Source organism: Panulirus ornatus, chromosome 15 (assembly GCF_036320965.1).
Source record: "Panulirus ornatus isolate Po-2019 chromosome 15, ASM3632096v1, whole genome shotgun sequence".
In the NCBI taxonomy this organism is placed as follows: Eukaryota; Metazoa; Arthropoda; class Malacostraca; order Decapoda; family Palinuridae; genus Panulirus; species Panulirus ornatus.
In genome coordinates, this window is record NC_092238.1 from 16,466,065 (window position 1) to 16,490,066 (window position 24,002).

A 24,002-nucleotide genomic window follows, 5' to 3' on the forward strand; every position below is an offset into this window, starting at 1 on the left:
CACCTCCGACACATATATCCTCTTGGTCAATCTTTCCTCACTCATTCTCTCCATGTGCCCAAACCACTTCAAAACACCCTCTCCTGCTCTCTCAACCACGCTCTTTTTATTTCCACACATCTCTCTTACCCTTACGTTACTCACTCGATCAAACCACCTCACACCACAGATTGTCCTCAGACATCTCATTTCCAGCACATCCATCCTCCTGCGCACAACTCTATCCATAGCCCACGCCCCGCAACCAAACAACATTGTTGGAACCACCGTTCCTTCAAACATACCCACCCCTGCTTTCCGAGACAATGTTCTCGACTTCCACACATTCTTCAAGGCCCCCAGAATTTTCGCCCCCTCCCCCACCCCATGATCCACCCCCGCTTCCATGGTTCCATCCGCTGCCAGATCCACTCCCAGATATCTAAAACTATATATATATATATATTTTTTTTTTTTTTATACTTTGTCGCTGTCTCCCGCGTTTGCGAGGTAGCGCAAGGAAACAGACGAAAGAAATGGCCCAACCCCCCCCATACACATGTATATACATACGTCCACACACGCAAATATACATACCTACACAGCTTTCCATGGTTTACCCCAGACGCTTCACAGGCCTTGCTTCAATCCACTGACAGCACGTCAACCCCGGTATACCACATCGCTCCAATTCACTCTATTCCTTGCCCTCCTTTCACCCTCCTGCATGTTCAGGCCCCTATCACACAAAATCTTTTTCACTCCATCTTTCCACCTCCAATTTGGTCTCCCTCTTCTCCTTGTTCCCTCCACCTCCGACACATATATCCTCTTGGTCAATCTTTCCTCACTCATCCTCTCCATGTGCCCAAACCACTTCAAAACACCCTCTTCTGCTCTCTCAACCACGCTCTTTTTATTTCCACACATCTCTCTTACCCTTACGTTACTCACTCGATCAAACCACCTCACACCACACATTGTCCTCAAACATCTCATTTCCAGCACATCCATCCTCCTGCGCACAACTCTATCCATAGCCCACGCCTCGCAACAATACAACATTGTTGGAACCACTATTCCTTCAAACATACCCATTTTTGCTTTCCGAGATAATGTTCTCGACTTCCACACATTCTTCAAGGCCCCCAGGATTTTCGCCCCCTCCCCCACCCTATGATCCACTTCCGCTTCCATGGTTCCATCCTCTGCCAGATCCACTCCCAGATATCTAAAACACTTCACTTCCTCCAGTTTTTCTCCATTCAAACTCACCTCCCAATTGACTTGACCCTCAACCCTACTGTACCTAATAACCTTGCTCTTATTCACATTTACTCTTAACTTTCTTCTTCCACACACTTTTCCAAACTCAGTCACCAGCTTCAGCAGTTTCTCACATGAATCAGCCACCAGCGCTGTATCATATATAAATATATATATATATATATATATATATATATATATATATATATATATATATATATATATATATATATTTTTTTTTTTTTGCTTTGTCGCTGTCTCCCACGTTTGCGAGGTAGCGCAAGGAAACAGACGAAAGAAATGGCCCAACCCACCCCCATACACATGTATATACATACGTCCACACACGCAAATATACATACCTACACAGCTTTCCATGGTTTACCCCAGACGCTTCACATGCCTTGATTCAATCCACTGACAGCACGTCAACCCCGGTATACCACATCGCTCCAATTCACTCTATTCCTTGCCCTCCTTTCACCCTCCTGCATGTTCAGGCCCCGATCACACAAAATCTTTTTCACTCCATCTTTCCACCTCCAATTTGGTCTCCCTCTTCTCGTTCCCTCCACCTCCGACACATATATTCTCTTGGTCAATCTTTCCTCACTCATTCTCTCCATGTGCCCGAACCATTTCAAAACACCCTCTTCTGCTCTCTCAACCACGCTCTTTTCATTTCCACACATCTCTCTTACCCTTACGTTACTTACTCGATCAAACCACCTCACACCACACATTGTCCTCAAACATCTCATTTCCAGCACATCCATCCTCCTGTGCACAACTCTATCCATAGCCCACGCCTCGCAACCATACAACATTGTTGGAACCACTATTCCTTCAAACATACCCATTTTTGCTTTCCGAGATAATGTTCTCGACTTCCACACATTCTTCAAGGCTCCCAGAATTTTCGTCCCCTCCCCCACCCTATGATCCACTTCCGCTTCCATGGTTCCATCCGCTGCCAGATCCACTCCCAGATATCTAAAACACTTCACTTCCTCCAGTTTTTCTCCATTCAAACTCACCTCCCAATTGACTTGACCATCAACCCTACTGTACCTAATAACCTTGCTCTTATACCTTTCTTTCTTTTAAACTATTCGCCATTTCCTGCGTTAGCGAGGTAGCGTTAAGAACAGAGGACTGGGCCTTTTTTGGCCTGGCCCCCTCTGTTCCTTCCTTTGAAAAAAAAAAAAAAAAAAAACGAGAGGTGAGGATTTCCAGCCCCCTGCTCCCTCCCCTCCATGGTTGTTTAATTTGTTTATGGATGGGGTTGTTAGGGAGGTGAATGCAAGAGTTTTGGAAAGAGGGGCAAGTATGAAGTCTGTTGGGGATGAGAGAGCTTGGGAAGTGAGTCAGTTGTTGTTTGCTGATGATACAGCGCTGGTGGCTGATTCATGTGAGAAACTGCAGAAGCTGGTGACTGAGTTTGGTAAAGTGTGTGAAAGAAGAAAGTTAAGAGTAAATGTGAATAAGAGCAAGGTTATTAGGTACAGTAGGGTTGAGGGTCAAGTCAATTGGGAGGTGAGTTTGAATGGAGAAAAACTGGAGGAAGTGAAGTGTTTTAGATATCTGGGAGTGGATCTGGCAGCGGATGGAACCATGGAAGCGGAAGTGGATCATAGGGTGGGGGAGGGGACGAAAATTCTGGGAGCCTTGAAGAATGTGTGGAAGTCGAGAACATTATCTCGGAAAGCAAAAATGGGTATGTTTGAAGGAATAGTGGTTCCAACAATGTTGTATGGTTGCGAGGCGTGGGCTATGGATAGAGTTGTGCGCAGGAGGATGGATGTGCTGGAAATGAGATGTTTGAGGACAATGTGTGGTGTGAGGTGGTTTGATCGAGTGAGTAACGTAAGGGTAAGAGAGATGTGTGGAAATAAAAAGAGCGTGGTTGAGAGAGCAGAAGAGGGTGTTTTGAAATGGTTTGGGCACATGGAGAGGATGAGTGAGGAAAGATTGACCAAGAGGATATATGTGTCGGAGGTGGAGGGAACAAGGAGAAGAGGGAGACCAAATTGGAGGTGGAAAGATGGAGTGAAAAAGATTTTGTGTGATAGGGGCCTGAACATGCAGGAGGGTGAAAGGAGGGCAAGGAATAGAGTGAATTGGAGCGATGTGGTATACCGGGGTTGACGTGCTGTCAGTGGATTGAATCAAGGCATGTGAAGCGTCTGGGGTAAACCATGGAAAGCTGTGTAGGTATGTATATTTGCGTGTGTGGACGTATGTATATACATGTGTATGGGGGGGGTTGGGCCATTTCTTTCGTCTGTTTCCTTGCGCTACCTCGCAAACGCGGGAGACAGCGACAAAGTATAAAAAAAAAAAAAAAAAAAAATATATATATATATATATATATATATATATATATATATATTATCCCTGGGGATAGGGGAGAAAGAATACTTCCCACGTATTCCCTGCGTGTCGTAGAAGGCGACTAAAAGGGAAGGGAACGGGAGGCTGGAAATCCTCCCCTCATTTTTTTTTTTTTTCCAAAAGAAGAAACAGAGAAAGGGGCCAGGTGAGGATATTCCCTCAAAGGCCCAGTCCTCATCCTCTGCTCTTAACGCTACCTCGCTAATGTGGGAAATGGCAATTAGTATAAAAAAAAAAAAAAAATATATATATATATATATATATATATATATATATATATATATATATATATATATACACAGCCTTTGGGTGTGTATTGTTATATTTATATTGTGATATAGTGAACCTTGATTGTTGGAAGAAAACATGTTACACAGAAGGATCATTGTCGACTACCAGTACAAGAGGAGAATGATGGGATAACTACTTTTCAAGTCATTCAAGTTTTGAAGAATTCATTAAGCAAGTGTTGATATACTTGTTTGGTGGTGAAGACTCCTTTGGATGCTCTTCACTAAGAAATTAATTAGAGAACCAGAGACTGTGGAGCCTCCCACGTGCTCTCCTCTTCAAGAAGGGAGAAGTGATTAAGCTGGTGAGCGAGGATGAGTCCGGATTTTGCAGGGGCATCATCTTCGACGGCAGCACCAGTGCCCGCACGGGGATATTCCCTGCGTCTCTGGTGGCTTGATGCGAGACACAAGGAATGGCTGCTCTCAATGGATGGGAAATGCTTCAAGACCAACAGCCCCATCTATTCCAAGAATGGCTGCTCTCAACCATGGTCACAGCTTAAGCGTCGCGTCATGAGAAGAACCATCATAATGGAGTTGCATGGACTGTGATCCTTGCTGTGGCTACAAGAATGTTTTTCCGCCCACCAGTGATGCTACTACGTTTGTGAATCAAGAACCATTGCAACACAAACCTCGCCAGGTGGTAGAGTGTCCCGCAGTGTATCGAGACAGACTTCCCCAGAACTTTTTTAAAGGGAAAGTAAATGTTTATAGTTGTGTTACTGGAGTGATAGTTTTCATACATGGTGCTTTGACAAGAAAATAGTGAAATTGGAAAAAATGTAGCTTAGACATTGAAGCTTATTCATACAGTGGTTAAATTGATGAGAACTACTATTGACGTTTGTGTAAATAAATTATACATTTCCCTTTTCCATAGCCAGAGGTTGAACTAGTATGTGACATTCATTTTTTCATTTCATTTCAAGCTAGAAGTTTCAGTTTTCTAAATTATTTCTTACATTTTTCATATGTATATATATGTATATGTGTATGTGTGTGTATATGTGCATATGTATGTGTATGTATGTATATATATGTATATTATCCCTGGGGATGGGGGTGAAAGAATACTTCCCAAGCGTTCCTCGCGTGTCGTAGAAGGCGACTAGAGGGGACGGGAGCGGGGGGCCAGAAATCCTCCCCTCCTTGTAATTTTTTAACTTTCTAAAATGGGAAACAGAAGGAGTCACGTGGGGAGTGCTCATCCTCCTCGAGGCTCAGATTGGGGTGTCTAAATGTGTGTGGATGTAACCAAGATGTGAAAAAAGGAGAGATAGGTAGTATGTTTGAGGAAAGGAACCTGGATGTTTTGGCTCTGAGTGAAACGAAGCTCAAGGGTAAAGGGGAAGAGTGGTTTGGGAATGTCTGGGGAGTAAAGTCAGGGGTTAGTGAGAGGACAAGAGCAAGGGAAGGAGTAGCAGTACTCCTGAAACAGGAGTTGTGGGAGTATGTGATAGAATGTAAGAAAGTAAATTCTTGATTGATATGGGTAAAACTGAAAGTTGATGGAGAGAGATGGGTGATTATTGGTGCATATGCACCTGGGCATGAGAAGAAAGATCATGAGAGGCAAGTGTTTCGGGAGCAGCTGAATGAGTGTGTTAGTGGTTTTGATGCACGAGACCGGGTTATAGCCATGGGTAATTTGAATGCAAAGGTGAGTAATGTGGCAGTGGAGGGAATAATTGGTATACATGGGGTGTTCAGTGTTGTAAATGGAAATGGTGAAGAGCTTGTACATTTATGTGCTGAAAAAGGACTGGTGATTGGGAATACCTGGTTTAAAAAGCGAGATCTACATAAATATACGTATGTAAGTAGGAGAGATGGCCAGAGAGCGTTATTGGACTACGTGTTAATTGACAGGCGCGCGAAAGAGAGACTTTTGGATGTTAATGTGCTGAGAGGTGCAATGGGAGGGATGTCTGATCATTATCTTGTGGAGGATAAGGTGAAGATTTGTATGGGTTTTCAGAAACGAAGTGAATGTTGGGGTGAAGAGGGTGGTGAGAGTGAGCTTGGGAAGGAGACTTGTGTGAGGGAGTACCAGGAGAGACTGAGTACAGAATGGAAAAAGGTGATAACAATGGAAGTAAGGGGAGTGGGGGAGGAATGGGATGTATTTAGGGATTCAGTGATGGATTGCGCAAAAGATGCTTGTGGCATGAGAAGATTGGGAGGTGGGTTGATTAGAAAGGGTAGCGAGTGGTGGGATGAAGAAGTAAGATTATTAGTGAAAGAGAAGAGAGAGGCATTTGGATGATTTTTGCAGGGAAAAAATGCAAATGAGTGGGAGATGTACAAAACAAAGAGACAGGAGGTCAAGAGAAAGGTGTAAGAGGTGAAAAAGAGGACAAATGAGAGTTGGGGTGAGAGAGTATCATTAAATTTTAGGGAGAATAAAAAGATGTTCTGGAAGGAGGTAAATAAAGTGTGTAAGACAAGGGAGCAAATGGGAACTTCAGTGAAGTAGTGGTGATGTGAGAAGGAGATGGAGCGAGTAATTTGAAGGTTTGTTGAATGTGTTTGATTATAGAGTGGCAGATATAGGGTGTTTTGGTCGAGGTGGTGTGCAAAGTGAGAGGGTTAGGGAAAATGATTTAGTAAACAGAGAAGAGGTAGTAAAAGCTTTGCGGAAGATGAATGCCGGCAAGGCAGCAGGTTTAGATGGTATTGCCGTGGACTTTATTAAAAAAGGGGGTGACTGTATTGTGGACTGGTTGGTAAGGTTATTTAATGTATGTATGATTCATGGTGAGGTGCCTGAGGATTGGCAGAATGCGTGCATAGTGCTATTGTACAAAGGCAAAGGGGATAAGAGTGAGTGCTCAAATTACAGAGGTATAAGTTTGTTGAGTATTCCTGGTAAATTATATGGGAGGGTATTGATTGAGAGGGTGAAGGCATGTACAGTGCATCAGATTGGGGAGGAGCAGTGTGGTTTCAGAAGTGGTAGAGGATGTGTGGATCAGGTGTTTGTTTTGAAGAATGTATGTGAGAAATACTTAGAAAGCAAATGGATTTGTATGTAGCATTTATGGATCTGGAGAAGGCATATGATAGAGTTGATAGAGATGCTCTGTGGAAGGTACTAAGAATATATGGTGTGGAAGGCAAGTTGTTAGAAGCAGTGAAAAGTTTTTATCGACGATATAAGGCATGTGTACGTGTAGGAAGAGAGGAAAGTGATTGGTTCTCAGTGAATGTAGGTTTGCGGCAGGGGTGTGTGATGTCTCCATGGTTGTTTAATTTGTTTATGGGTGGGGTTGTTAGGGAGGTGAATGCAAGAGTTTTGGAAAGAGGGGCAAGTATGAAGTCTGTTGGGGATGAGAGAGCTTGGGAAGTGAGTCAGTTGTTGTTCGCTGATGATACAGCGCTGGTGGCTGATTCATGTGAGAAACTGCAGAAGCTGGTGAATGAGTTTGGTAAAGTGTGTGAAAGAAGAAAGTAAAGAATAAATGTGAATAAGAGCAAGGTTATTAGGTACAGTAGGGTTGAGGGTCAAGTCAATTGGGAGGTATGTTTGAATGGAGAAAAACTGGAGGAAGTAAAGTGTTTTAGATATCTGGGAGTGGATCTGGCAGCGGATGGAACCATGGAAGCGGAAGTGAATCATACGGTGGGGGAGGGGGCGAAAATCCTGGGAGCCTTGAAGAATGTGTGGAAGTCGAGAACATTATCTCGGAAAGCAAAAATGGGTATGTTTGAAGGAATAGTGGTTCCAACAATGTTGTATGGTTGCGAGGCGTGGGCTATGGATAGAGTTGTGCGCAGGAGGATGGATGTGCTGGAAATGAGATGTTTGAGGACAATGTGTGGTGTGAGGTGGTTTGATTGAGTAAGTAATGTAAGGGTAAGAGAGATGTGTGGAAATAAAAAGAGTGTGGTTGAGAGAGCAGAAGAGGGTGTTTTGAAATGGTTTGGTCACATGGAGAGAATGAGTGAGGAAAGATTGACCAAGAGGATATAATTGTTGGAGGTGGAGGAAACGAGGAGAAGTGGGAGACCTAATTGGAGGTGGAAAGATGGAGTGAAAAAGATTTTGAGTGATCGGGGCCTGAACATGCAGGGAGGTGAAATGAGTGCAAGGAATAGAGTGAATTGGATCGATGTGGTATACCAGGGTCGACGTGCTGTCAATGGATTGAATCAGGGCATGTGAAGCGTCTGGGGTAAACCATGGAAAGTTCTGTGGGGCCTGGATGTGGAAAGGGAGCTGTGGTTTCGGGCATTATTGCATGACAGCTGGAGACTGAGTGTGGGCGAATGGGGGCCTTTGTTGTCTTTTCCTGGCGCTGCCTCGCGCACATGAGGGGGGAGGGGGATGTTATTCTGTGTGTGGCGGGGTGGCGATGGGGGTGAGTATGTATTTATAAATATATATATATACATATATATATTTATTTATTTTATTTTTTATTTTGCTTTGTCGCTGTCTCCCGCGTTAGTGAGGTAGCGCAAGGAAACAGACGAAAGAAACGCCCAACCCATCCACATACACATGCATATACATACACGTCCGCACATGCAAACATACATACCTAGACATCTCAACGTATACATGTTTATACACACACAGACATATACATATATACACGTGTACATAATTCATACTGTCTGCCTTTATTCATTCCCATCGCCACCCCGCCACACATGTAATAACAACCCCCTCCCCCCTCATGTGTGCAAGGTAGTGCTAGGAAAAGACAACAAAGGCCCCATTCATTCGTTCACAGTCTCCAGCTGTCATGTAATAATGCACCGAAACCACAGCTCCCTTTCCACATCCAGGCCCCACAGAACTTTCCATGGTTTACCCCAGACGCCCTGTTTCAATCCATTAACAGCACGTCGACCCCGGTATACGATATCGTTCCAATTCACTCTATTCCTTGCATGCCTTTCAACCTCCTGCATGTTCAGGCCCCAATCACTCAAAATATTTTTCACTCCATCTTTCCACCTCCAACTTGGTCTCCCACTTCTCGTTTCCTCCACCTCTGACACATATATCCTCTCTGTGAATCTTTCCTCACTCATTCTCTCCATGTGACCAAACCATTTCAAAACGCCCTCTTCTGCTCTCTCAACCACACTCTTTTTATTATCACACATCTCTCTTACCCTTACATTACTTACTCGATCAAACCACCTCACACCACATATTGTCCTCAAACATCTCATTTCCAGCATATCCACCCTCCTGCGCACAACTCTATCCATAGCCCATCCCTCGCAACCATACAACATTGTTGCAACCACCATTCCTTCAAACATACCCATTTTTGCTTTCCGAGATAATGTTCTCGACTTCCACACATTCTTCAACGCTCCCAGAATCTACGCCCCCTCCCCCACCCTATGATTCACTTCCGCTTCCATGGTTCCATCCACTGCCAAATCCATCCCTAGATATTTAAAACACTTCACTTCCTCCAGTTTTTCTCCATTCAAACTTGCCTCCCAGTTGACTTGACCCTCAACCCTACTCTACCTAATAACCTTGCTCTTATTCACATTTACTCTTAACTTTCTTCTTTCACACACTTTACCAAACTCATTCACCAGCTTCTGCAGTTTCTCACATGAATTAGCCACCAGCGCTGTATCATCAGTGAACAACAACTGACTCACTTCCCAAGCTCTCTCATCCCCAACAGACTGCATACTTGCCCCTCTTTCCAAAACTCTTGCATTCACCTCCCTAATAACCCCATCCATAAACAAATTAAACAACCATGGAGACATTACACACCCCTGCTGCAAGCCTACATTCACTGAGAACCAACCACTTTCCTCTCTTCCTACACGTACACATGCCTTACATCCTCGATAAAAACTTTTCACTGCTTCTAACAACTTGCCTTCCACACCATATACTCTTAATACCTTCCACAGAGCATCTCTCTCAACTCTATCATATGCCTTAGAAAAGCAGATGGATTTGTATGTAGCACTTATGAGATGTATAGGTATGTATATGTGCTGTGTGTGGACATGTATGTATATACATGTGTATGTGGGTGTGTTGGGCCATTCTTTCATCTGTTTCCTTGCGCTACCTCACTAACGTGTGAGACACCATCAAAGTATAATAAATAAATATATCATATATTCATACTTGATGCCTTCATTCTTTTCCGTTGCTACTGCACCAAAGCAAGACAGTACCAGGAGAAGACAAAAAAGGGCCACATTCACTCTCACTCAATCTTTAGTTGTCATGTTTAATGCCCCAAAACCACAGCTCCTTGTCTACATCCAGTCCCTGCACACTTTTCCAAGATTTATCTCCGATGTTTCATATGCCCTGGTTCAGTCCATTAACATGTCGACCCCTGTATACTACATTGTTCCAATTCACTCTATTCCTTTCACACCTCTAATCCTCCTGTATGTGTCCACCTATGACGCATATATCCTCTTTGTCAATCTTTCCCCACTCATTCTCTCCATCTGCCAAAACTGTTTTAACACAACCTTTCCTACTCTCTCAACCACACTGTTTCTACACACCTCTCTTACCCTTTCATTACTTACTTGATCAAACCACTTCACACCACATACTATACTGACACATTTAATTTCCAACACATCCACCCTCCTCCATACAACCCTATCTCTAGCCCATGCCTTGCAACCTTATAATATTGTTGGAACAACTATTCCTTCAAACGTACCCATTTTTGCTTTACAGGATAACATTCCTTCCACACATTCTTTATCACCCACAGATATTTTGCCACCTCCTCCACCCTGTGATTCACTTCCATGGTTCCATTCACTACTAGGTCCACTCCCAGATATCTAAAACACTTCACTAACCTCCAGTTTTTCTTCATTCAAACCTACATTCCAATTTGCTTGTCCCTCAACCCTAATGAGCCCAATAATCTTGCTCTTATTCACATCTAATCTCAACTTTCTCTTTTCACACACTTTCCCAAACTCAGTCAACTTCTGCAGTTTCTCACTTGAATCAGCCACCAGAGCTGTATCATTGACAAAAAACAACTGACTCACTCCCCAGGCCCTCTCATTTCTTTCAATTTCTAAAAGACAAAATGGAAGTAGTCAAGCTTACAGTGCTCATCCTCTTGAAAGGCTCAGATTAGCGTGTTTAAATGTGTGTGATGTAACCAAGATGAGACGAAAGGCGAGATAGGTAGTATGTTTGAGGAAAGAAACCTGGATGTCCTGGTTCTCAATGAAATGAAGCCCAAGGGTAAGAGGGACAAATGGTTTGGAAAAGTCATGAGAGTAAAGCCAGGGGTTGGGGAGAGGACAAGAGATAATGATATAGTAGCAATACTCCTAAAGCAGGAGTTGAGGGAATGTGTAATAGAGTGTAAGGAAGTAAATTCTAGACTGATGTGGGTAAAACAAAGTGGATGGAGAGAAATTGGGTGATTATTGGTGCTTATGCACCTGGTCATGAAAGAAAGATCCAGAGAGGCAAGTGTTTTGGTGTCAGTTCAGTGAGTGTGTAAGCAGTTTTGGTGCCTGAGACCAGGTATTAGTGATGGGTGATTTAAATGCAAAGGTGAGAGTACATGGGGTATTCAGTGTTGTGAATGGAAAAGACGAAGAGCTTGTGGATTTGTGAGCTGAAAAAAAGAGACTGGTGATTGGAAATACCTGGTTTAAAGAGAGTGATATACACAAGTATAAGTAGGAGGGTAGGAGAGATGATTAAAGGGCAAGTTTAGATTATGTGTTAATTGATAGGCATGTAAAAATGAGACTTTTGGATGTTAATGTGCCGAGAGGGGCAGCTAGTGGGATGTCTGATCACTATTTTGTGGAAGCAAAGATGCAGATTTGTAGAGGTTTTCAAAATAGAAGAGAGAATGTAAGGGAGAAGAGAGTGGTTTGAGTAAGCAAGCTTGGAAAGGAGACTTGTGTGAGGAAGTACCAGGAGAGACTGAGTGTAGAATGGCAAAAGGTGAGAGCAAATGACGTGAGGGGAAAAGGTGAGGAATGGGATGTATTTAGGGAAGCAGTGATGGGATGTGCAAGAGACTTATGTGTTATGAGAAAGGTGGGAGGTGGGCAGATTAGAAAGGGCAGCAAGTGGTGGGATGAAGAAGTTGTTAAAGAGAAAGAAAAGAGAGGCATTAGGCAATATCTTCAAGAAAGGAGTGCAAATGACTGGGAGATGTATAAGAGAAAGCATCAGGAGGTCACGAGGAAGATGCAAGAGTTGAAAAAGAGGGTAGATGAGAGTTAAGGTGAGAGAGTATCATTAAACTTTAGGGAGAACAAAAAGATGTTTTGGAAGGAGGTAATTACTGTGTGTAAGGGAAGAGGATAAATGGGAACATAGGTGAAGGGGGCAAGGGGGGAAGTGATAACAGTAAGTGATGAAATGAGGAGATTCAGTGAGTATTTTGAAGTTTTTTTTTAATGTGTGTGATGATAGAATGGTAGATGAAGAAGTATGAGAGTCAGGGATACTGATTTGGTGAAGTAAGAAGTGGTGAAAGCCTTGCAGAAGTTTAAATCCAGCAAGGTGCTGGGTTTCGATGGCACTGCAGTTGAATTTATCAAGAAAGAATGTGAATGTGTTGATTGGTTGGTTGGTTGGTAAGGATATTCAATATATGTATGGATCACAATGAAGTGCCTGCCAATTAGCAGAATGCATACATAGTGCCATTGTACAAAGACAAAAGGGATAGAGGAGTGTGTTCAAACTACAAAGGCATATGTTTGTTGGGTATTCATGGGAAACTGTATGGGAGGGTATTGACTGAGAAGGTGAAGGCATGTACAGCACATCAGACTGGTGGGGAGCAGTGTGGTTTCTGTAGTGGTAGAGGATGTGTGAATCAGGTATTTGCTTTGAAGAATGTGTGCACTAAATACTTTGAAAAACAGTTGGATTTGTATGTAGCATCTATGGTTCTGGAGAAGGCATATGATAAGGTTGATAGAGATGCTTTGTGGAAGGTCTTAAAAGTATATGGTGTGGGAAGAAGGCTGCTAGAAGCAATGAGAAGTTTCTATCAAGGGTGTAAGGCATATGTTCGAGTAGGAAGAGAGGAGAGTGACTGGTTCCCAATGAAGGTTGGTCTGCGGCTAGGGTGTGTGATGTCACTATGGTTATCTAATCCGGTTATGGATGGGATGGTTAGGGAGGTAAATGCAAGGGTTTTGGAGAGAGGGGAGACTACACAGTCTGTTGGGGATGAGAGGGCCTGGGAAAAAAGTGAGTTGTTATTTGCAGATGATACGACACTGGTGGCTGATTCGAGCGATAAACTGCAGAAGTTGGTGACTGAGTTTGGATAATAGTGTGAAAGGAGAAAGGTGAGTGTAAATGTGTAGCAAAGTTATTAGGTTCAGCATCAGGTATTAAAGTGCATGTGCGCAAGTTTGTATGCATTTAAAAGGACTTCGCCTACTCGAAGTTAAAAGAGAAAAGTCAATTTTATGGGGGCTGTAACACTGGAAGAACAGTCTCGCCTTAGAGCTTCTCTCTCCAAAGGAATCCACATTTTTTTTCTTACTGGAAGCAGCAGAACCTTGAACTGCAGAGGCCTTTCAAAAGAGGTCTTGAGGAATGCCAGTACTTTCAGAGAAACTGGTTCTGGTTAAATATAGATAAATATATAAATGTATATGCTGAACTTACGTACTGAAAAAGGCCTAGTGATTGGGAATACCTGGTAGATGTGCAAAAGATAGAAACTTTGATGCGAATGTGCTGAGAGGGGTAGCTGGTGTAATGTCTGATCATTATCTGATGAAGGCTAAGGGTAAAGATTTAAGATGGCTTTTAGCAAAGAGTATGAGTGTAGTGTGTTGAAAGTGACTGAGTTGGAAGAGAGGCTTGTGTGAAGAGAATCCAGGAGTGAGAGTGTAGAATGGCAAAAGGTGCAAGTAAAGGAAGCCAGGGGAGTGGGTGAGAAATGGGAGGCGTTTAAGGAAGCAATGCTGGTGCATGGTCTGTAGGAGGTAGTCAGATGTGACATGGTAGAGAGTGGTGGAGTGACAAAGTTGCTGGTGATAAAGAAAAGACATATGTACGGGTATTATTTACTGAGAATAAGTGTAAATAAGAGGGGAATGTATAAAAGACAGCAGCTAAAGGTCAAGAGTAAGCTTAAGTGAGCCATAGGGTGGGTGAGGAGGCAAAGGTCTTGGATGCATTGAGGAGAGTATGGTAAGAAGTGTGCCATAGGGTGGGTGAGGAGGCAAAGGTCTTGGATGCAGAGGAAAGTGTGGTAAGAGTGATCATTGTTTTTAAGCATGAATTAGATCTCTTTGAAGGTATACAAGTCCCACGAGTGCTGTATGGATGGAAGGTGTGGACCTTAGCCAAAAATGTAACAGATCTGGTAAATGTTCTGGAAATCAAATGTTTGAAGACAATCAGTGGTAAGGACAGTTGACAGAGAGGTGTGATAATAAGGGGAATATGTATGAGAATGCTGTAAAGGTGTGCTGAAATGATTTGGACATATATAGGGTGAGTGAGGAAAGAATAAATAAGAGGGTATATATATCAGCAATAGGAAGGAGAAAAAACAAGAGGTTGGAAGGCTGGAATGAAAGATGCATTGATAGGTCAGGGCCAAAGAATGATGGAGGTTGCAAGATGTGCAAGGGATAGTGAAGTGAAGTGGAGTACAGGGGATGATGTGCTATCAGTGGGATAGACCAGGGAATACAAGTCAGTCTAGGAAAGCTATGGAAAGGTTTGAGGTGACTGTGTGGAGGGGCCTCTGGTTTTGTTACATTATAAAAGACGACTACAGAGTAGATGAGAATGGGAGAGTCAACCATTTCATCTGTTCCTGACTATATCTTACAAAAGCAGGACATGGCAAATGTGGGGGTGGGAAGATGGGGCTTGAAACCCCCACCCTAGCCTTCTAGTATTCAATTTCTAAAATATGGAACAGTAGGAGAAGCCAAGCATGGAGTACTCATTCTCCTTTAAGGATCAAGCTGAGGTATCTGAGTAATCAAGATAAAAAAAGAGAAGAGACAGTTAGTGTGTTTCAGAAACAGGATTTGGATACTCTGAAACTGACAAACAAAAGTCAAGAGCTAAAAGGGAAAAATGGTTTGGAAATGTCTAAGGAGTAAAGTCAGGGGTTGGTGTGAGGGAAAGAGCTAAGGAAGGGGTAGTGTTACTGTGGAAACAGTTGTGGGAGTGTGTGAAAGTGTGTAAGGAAATGGGCTCCAGACTGATGTAGGTAAAAATAAAAGTGGATTGCCAGGGTTAGGTAATCATAAATGCTTATGCACCTTGCTAAAAGAAGAGAAGTAAATAGAAGTGTTTTCAGAGCAGCTGAGTGAGTGTGTCAGTAGTTATGATGCAAGAGACCAAGTGATAATGATGGGCGACATAAATATGAAGGTGCTTAATGTCAAATACGAGGTTAAAGCTGGCGGAAAGGGGTATTCAATAATGCGAATGGAAACTGAGAACAGGTTGTGGTGTAGTGCTGAAAAAGGGCTGGTGACTGGCAATATCCGATTTAAAAAGTAGGACATACACATATATATACATGAGTAGTCAAGATGGTCAACAAGCATTACTGGATTACATAAATGATAGATGCGCAAAAGAGAGGCTTTTGGATCTGAATGTACCAAGAGAGCAGCTGGTGGGATGTCTGCTCATAACCTTGTGGAGGTAAGGGTGAACAGGTATAGAGGTTTTCAGAAGCGACGAATAGTATGAGTTAAAAGAGAGTAGTGAAAGTGAGTGAGCTTAAAAAAGAGATGTAAGAAGAAACTCCAGGAGAGATAGAGTGCAGAATGGCAGAAGATGAGAGTAAAAGCTAGCAGAGTGAGTGAGGAATGGGAGGTATTTACGGAGGCAGTGCTAACATATACGAGAGATGTGTGTGGCATGCGTAAGGTGGGAGGTGAGAAAAGTCTACCAGTAAATGGCGAGATGACAAAATAGTTTGTGAAAGTGTATAGAAAGGTATAGAAGGAGTATTCACATGGAAGGAGTAAAAATGAATGTAAGATGTAAAAGAAAAGGAGGAAGGAGATCAAGAGGAAGGTGTGAGGGTTGAAAAAGACAGCAAATGAGAGTTAGGGAGAATTGGTATCAGCAAACTTCTGGGAGAATAAGATGCTTCAGAAGGAGGTTAAGAGCACACAAAAAACAAGAGAAAAATGGGAATTTCAGTGATGGAGACAAATGGGGAAGTGGTAACAGGTAGTGATGAAATGAGAAGATGGATCAAATGTTTTGAAGGACTTAAGTGCATTTGATAACAGTGTCAGATGTAGGGTGTTTTGGTTATGGGATATGCAAAGTAAGAGAATCATGGAGAGTGGTTTGGTAAAGAGATTAGATGAAATGTGGCAATGTGGCTGGAGTTGATGGCATTACAGATGAATTGCATAAGAAAAGGGGCGACTGTATTACTGATGTGTTAGTTATGATTTTTGTTGTAAGTCTAGATCATGGAGGGGTACTTGAAGACTGATGTTAAGAATGTATAGTACCACTGTGTAAAGGCAAGGGGTAAATAAGGGATTGTTCAAACAACATTAGTATAAATCTGTTGAGAGTATCAGGTAGTTTTACAGGAGAGTACAGATTGACTGAGTGAAGGTATGAAAATATATAGGGGGCAGGCAATGTTTCTTAAAGACACTGCATATTCTAACACTGGAAAACACGTTATATCATTGTCACATGAATGTCCTGCAAGGAGCAAGCAACTGTTCACCAGTGAATGATTGGCCCAGCACATAGGTTTTAAAACTTTTAAATTCTTTTATAAACACTCTATAAACAAAACTCCAGTGATAAACCAAAATAGTCTGATTAGGTGTACTTCTAAGAGTAATTCTAACATTGCTATGTAGAGAAAACACTTATAACCTTTAATAGCTACCCATTATACAACAGCAAAGAAAGGCTGAACTGAAAGTTTGTATTCTAGTGAATACAGAATATAAAATACTTTAAAACATATGGCACTAATGTTACAATACTGCAAATGCATCATGTGTATATACAATAATCTACACATCACTTTCATATGGCAACATAATTTTACTAAACTGTAAAGTGTGTCGTGAAGGAAGGTGGCTAGGGTGCCAATGTAAGGTAAACACATAGGGGTGAAGGTCCATTAACTTACCAGAAAAAGTGTCCCCCTATCTTATCACAAATTTGGTTTTATCATGATTATGGACTATTCCATCATTCATAACTTGATGTTGAAAGGTTTTCTGGCCATTTGATTTGGGAAAATGTTTGGTTAAGAACATAATCCACATTATAACATGGTTTTCAATGTCTTATATAGTGATGGATTGATACAATGGTAACTAACAAATAGTTATGCAAGGACATCTCAGCTTCAAATCCTGTTTCTTCACACAAGTTTTATGAACTCTCCAGTCATCCATCCATGTATTTCTATACTTTACTTTAGGTTGCACTAGCACAGTTTACTGTTCAATACCCTGAACTTTACACTTTAAACTATTCAACATTTCAACAATGTCTACTATTACAATAAGCATCAAACTATTTCAGGGTTCTTTGCACACTTTTTGTGACTGTAAAACTGAAAAGTGAATGTTCATGGTAAATATAACATGACAGGTTGCTACAGCTCAATGTTTAACCCACCCTACACAAACATATTAAGTGCATACCTGTGGTTGAAATTAAATCCAAAACATTTTGATCTCTCACCAGGAATTCTAAAATTTAGTATATAAAATATTCTTTTATCATACTGATCAGGCTATATTCCTTACTGCTTCCTGTTAAAAACTCCAGCTTACACTACGCTTACTGAAAATTACTAAAATTCAAACCAACTTTCTGGCAATTCCTTTCACTCCTGCAAAAAATTACCTAGCAATGTTAATCAATTAGCCAAACTAACAACAGAAACTGCTTCATTATTAAAGTTTGTATATAAAGTAATGGTACAGCCTGGTTCAGAATATGTAGCAACAAGAGACTATTTGAACAGTATTCAAAATACCTTTTTCTTTATTCAGAGAAGTAATGATAATCTTTGCCGTTTCTATCAACGACAAACTTGTAACCTCAAACTTGGGTGGCAAAGATTCTACTGCTGCTATATGTGGAGTATTTTCCTTCACTGTTTCTTCACTTGACTTAACTAGTTCATGCTTTCTTCCCTTTGTCAATACATTGTGAATTCCTGTGAAAGAAATATTTACAAGCTGTAAGCTTTTCAGATACAAAAATTGATGCAGTTATATTCCATCTGCAGGAAGTAAAACCTCAAGACTGAATATCATGGATGATACTAAATAATACTAAACGCTTCTAAGGTATGTAAAACAATATTTCTAATACTGTAATACTGACAATCATAAACAAAAGTTATGGAGAGATAAAGTAATGAATAATTATCAAATACACAACAAAATAGACAAAAAATTCATGGGATCATTGGTGAGGTAAAGTACATCTATTCAATGATAATTCCTCACTCTGCTCATGGTTTTTTCAGTAATATCGAAAATGAACAAACATTTATTTTCTAATATTAAATGAGATGAAACGGGCAAATGAATGATGGCCTTTTTTGTCTCTTTTTCCTGGTGCTAGCTTGTTGAAGCAGGGGTAGTGACCCCATTTCCTGTGTGGCAGGGTAGTGACAGGAATGGAAGAAGGCAAACAAGTATAAATATGTACATCTTTCCCCGTGGACTCATAGGAATATATATATGTGTGTGTATATATATATATATATATATATATATATATATATATATATATATATATATATATATATATATATCCCTGGGGATAGGGGAGAAAGAATACTTCCCACGTATTCCCTGCGTGTCGTAGAAGGCGACTAAAAGGGGAGGGAGCAGGTGGCTGGAAATCCTCCCCTCTCGTTTTTTTTTAATTTTCCAAAAGAAGGAGCAGAGAAGGGGGCCAGGTGAGGATTTTCCCTCTAAGGCCCAGTCCTCTGTTCTTAACGCTACCTCGCAAATGCGGGAAATGGCGAATCGTATGAAAAAAAAAAAAAAAATATATATATATATATATTATCCCTGGGGATAGGGGAGAAAGAATACTTCCCACGTATTCCCTGCGTGTCGTAGAAGGCGACTAAAAGGGGAGGGAGCGGGAGGCTGGAAATCCTCCCCTCTCGTTCTTTTTAATTTTCCAAAAGACGGAACAGAGAATGAGGCCAGGTGAGGATATTACCTCAGAGGCCCAGTCCTCTGTTCTTAACGCTACCTTGCTAACGCGGGAAAGGGCGAATTGTATGAAAGAAAAGAAAATATATATATATGTGTATGTGTATATATGTATATATATATACATATAATGTAATATATCCCTAGGGATAGGGGAGAAAGAATACTTCCCACGTATTCCCTGCGTGTCGTAGAAGGCGACTAAAAGGGGAGGGAGCGGGGGGCTCGAAATCCTCCCCTCTCGTTTTTTTTAATTTTCCAAAAGAAGGAACAGAGAAGGGGGCCAGGTAAGGATGTTCCCTCAAAGGCCCAGTCCTCTGTTCTTAACGCTACCTCGCTAACGCGGGAAATGGCGAATAGATTGAAAGAAAAGAAAAGAAATATATATATATATATATTTTTTTTTTTTTGCTTTGTCACTGTCTCCCACGTTTGTGAGGTAGCACAAGGAAACAGACAAAAGATATGGCCCAACCCACCCCCCCCATACACACGTATATACATACACGTCCACACACGCAAATATACATACCTACACAGCTTTCCATGGTTTACCCCAGACGCTTCACATGCCCTGATTCAATCCACTAACAGCACGTCAACCACGGTATACCACATCGATCCAATTCACTCTATTCCTTGCCCTCCTTTCACCCTCCTCCATGTTCAGGCCCCGATCACAAAAAATCTTTTTCACTCCATCTTTCCACCTCCAATTTTGTCTTCCACTTTTCCTCGTTCCCTCCACCTCCGACACATATATCCTCTTGGTCAATCTTTCCTCACTCATTCTCTCCATGTGCCCAAACCACTTCAAAACACCCTCTTCTGCTCTCTCAACCACACTCTTTTTATTTCCACACATCTCTCTTACCCTTACATTACTTACTCGATCAAACCACCTCGCACCACACATTGTCCTCAAACATCTCATTTCCAGCATATCCATCCTCCTGCGTACAACTCTATCCATAGCCCACGCCTCGCAACCATACAACATTGTTGGAACCACTATTCCTTCAAACATACCTCCCAATTGACTTGACCCTCAAACCTACTGTACCTAATAACCTTGCTCTTATTCTCATTTACTCTTAACTTTCTTCTTTCACACACTTTACCAAACTCAGTCACCAGCTTCTGCAGTTTCTCACATGAATCAGCCACCAGCGCTGTATCATCAGTGAACAACAACTGACTCACTTCCCAAGCTCTCTCATCCACAACAGACTTCATAATTGCCGCTCTTTCCAAAACTCTTGCATTCACCTCCCTAACAACCCCATCCATAAACAAATTAAACAACCATGGAGACATCAAACACCCCTACTGCAAACCTACATTCACTGAGAACCAATCACTTTCCTCTCTTCCTACACGTACACATGCCTTACATCCTCGATAAAGACTTTTCACCGCTTCTAACAACTTGCCTCCCACACCATATATTCTTAATACCTTCCACAGAGCATCTCTATCAACTCTATCATATGCCTTCTCCAGATCCATAAATGCTACATACAAATCCATTTGCTTTTCTAAGTATTTCTCACATACATTCTTCAAAGCAAACACCTGATCCACACATCCTTTACCACTTCTGAAACCACACTGCTCTTCCCCAATCTGATGCTCTGTACATGCCTTCACCCTCTCAATCAATACCCTCCCATATAATTTACCAGGAATACTCAACAAACTTATTATTTATTTTTTATTATACTTTGTCGCTGTCTCCCGCGTTTGCGAGGTAGCGCAAGGAAACAGACGAAAGAAATGGCCCAACCCCCCCCCCCATACACATGCATATACATACGTCCACACACGCAAATATACATACCTACACAGCTTTCCATGGTTTACCCCAGACGCTTCACATGCCTTGATTCAATCCACTGACAGCACGTCAACCCCGGTATACCACATCGCTCCAATTCACTCTATTCCTTGCCCTCCTTTCACCCTCCTCCATGTTCAGGCCCCGATCACACAAAATCTTTTTCACTCCATCTTTCCACCTCCAATTTGGTCTCCCTCTTCTCCTTGTTCCCTCCACCTCCGACACATATATCCTCTTGGTCAATCTTTCCTCACTCATCCTCTCCATGTGCCCAAACCACTTCAAAACACCCTCTTCTGCTCTCTCAACCACGCTCTTTTTATTTCCACACATCTCTCTTACCCTTACGTTACTCACTCGATCAAACCACCTCACACCACACATTGTCCTCAAACATCTCATTTCCAGCACATCCATCCTCCTGCGCACAACTCTATCCATAGCCCACGCCTTGCAACCATACAACATTGTTGGAACCACTATTCCTTCAAACATACCCATTTTTGCTTTCCGAGATAATGTTCTCGACTTCCACACATTCTTCAAGTCCCCCAGAATTTTCGCCCCCTCCCCCACCCTATGATCCACTTCCGCTTCCATGGTTCCATCCGCTGCCAGATCCACTCCCAGATATCTAAAACACTTCACTTCCTCCAGTTTTTCTCCATTCAAACTCACCTCCCAAATGACTTGACCCTCAACCCTACTGTACCTAATAACCTTGCTCTTATTCACATTTACTCTTAACTTTCTTCTTCCACACACTTTACCAAACTCAGTCACCAGTTTCTGCAGTTTCTCACATGAATCAGCCACCAGCGCTGTATCATCAGCGAACAACAACTGACTCACTTCCCAAGCTCTCTCATCCACAACAGACTTCATACTTGCCCCTCTTTCCAAAACTCTTGCATTTACCTCCCTAACAACCCCATCCATAAACAAATTAAACAACCATGGAGACATCACACACCCCTGCCGCAAACCTACATTCACTGAGAACCAATCATTTTCCTCTCTTCCTACACGTACACATGCCTTACATCCTCGATAAAAACTTTTCACTGCTTCTAACAACTTTCCTCCCACACCATATATTCTTAATACCTTCCACAGAGCATCTCTATCAACTCTATCATATGCCTTCTCCAGATCCATAAATGCTACATACAAATCCATTTGCTTTTCTAAGTATTTCTCACATACATTTTTCAAACAAACATACATTCTTCAACAAACTTATACCTCTGTAATTTGAGCACTCACTCTTATCCCCTTTGCCTTTGTACAATGGCACTATGCATGCATTCCGCCAATCCTCAGGCACCTCACCATGAGTCATACATACATTAAATAACCTTACCAACCAGTCAACAATACAGTCACCCCCCCCTTTAATAAATTCCACTGCAATACCATCCAAACCTGCTGCCTTGCCGGCTTTCATCTTCTGCAAAGCTTTTACTACCTCTTCTCTGTTTACCAAATCATTTTCCCTAACCCTCGCACTTTGCACACCACCTCGACCAAAACACCCTATATCTACCACTCTATCATCAAACACATTCAACAAACCTTCAAAATACTCACTCCATCTCCTTCTCATATCACCACTACTTGTTGTCACCTCCCCATTTGCGCCCTTCACTGAAGTTCCCATTTGCTCTCTTGTCTTACGCACTTTATTTACCTCCTTCCAGAACATCTTTTTATTCTCCCTAAAATTTAATGATACTCTCTCACCCCAACTCTCATTTACCCTCTTTTTCACCTCTTGCACCTTTCTCTTGACCTCCTGTCTCTTTCTTTTATACATCTCCCACTCAATTGCATTTTTTCCCTGCAAAAATCGTCCAAATGCCTCTCTCTTCTCTTTCACTAATACTCTTACTTCTTCATCCCACCACTCACTACCCTTTCTAATCAACCCACCTCCCACTCTTCTCATGCCACAAGCATTTTTTACGCAATCCATCAATGATTCCCTAAATACATCCCATTCCTCCCCCACTCCCCTTACTTCCATTGTTCTCACCTTTTTCCATTCTGTACTCAGTCTCTCCTGGTACTTCCTCACACAAGTCTCCTTCCCAAGCTCACTTACTCTCACCACCCTCTTCAACCCAACATTCACTCTTCTTTTCTGAAAACCTCTACAAATCTTCACCTTAGCCTCCACAAGATAATGATCAGACATCCCTCCCGTTGCACCTCTCAGCACATTAACATTCAAAAGTCTCTCTTTCGCGCGCCTGTCAATTAACACGTAATCCAATAACACTCTCTGGCCATCTCTCCTACTTACATACGTATACTTATGTATATCTCGTTTTTTAAACCAGGTATTCCCAATCACCAGTCCTTTTTCAGCACATATATCTACAAGCTCTTCACCATTTCCATTTACAACACTGAACACCTTATGTATACCAATTATTCCCTCAACTGCCACATTACTCACCTTTGCATTCAAATCACCCATCACTACAACCCGGTCTCATGCATCAAAACCACTAACACACTCATTCAGCTGCTCCCAAAACACTTGCCTCTCATGATCTTTCTTCTCATGCCCAGGTGCATATGCACCAATAATCACCCATCTCTCTCCATCAACTTTCAGTTTTACCCATATCAATCGAGAATTTACTTTCTTACATTCTATCACATACTCCCACAACTCCTATTTCAGGAGTACTGCTACTCCTTCCCTTGCTCTTGTCCTCTGACTAACCCCTGACTTTACTCCCAAGACATTCCCAAACCACTCTTCCCTTTTACCCTTGAGCTTCGTTTCACTCAGAGCCAAAACATCCAGGTTCCTTTCCTCAAACATACTACCTATCTCTCCTTTTTTCACATCTTGGTTACATCCACACACATTTAGACACCCCAGTATGAGCCTTCGAGGTGAATGAGCACTCCCCGCGTGACTCCTTCTTCTGTTTCCGATTTTAGAAAATTAAAATATATATATATACAGAGCATCAGATTGGGGAAGAGCAGTGTGGTTTCAGAAGTGGTAGAGGATGTGTGGA

General features: G+C 42.0%; 1 protein-coding gene across 8 annotated transcripts in view; it reads right to left on the reverse strand.

The window, feature by feature from the left end:
- Positions 1–24,002, reverse strand: part of LOC139753730 (tuberin-like) — a 582,506-nt gene that overhangs the window by 400,795 nt on the left and 157,709 nt on the right. For all 8 annotated transcript variants that reach the window (XM_071670514.1, XM_071670517.1, XM_071670516.1 and 5 more), the window contains one exon: positions 17,924–18,106. In XM_071670514.1, the coding sequence (XP_071526615.1) occupies positions 17,924–18,106 (183 nt within the window). The remainder of the gene's footprint in view (positions 1–17,923; positions 18,107–24,002) is intronic.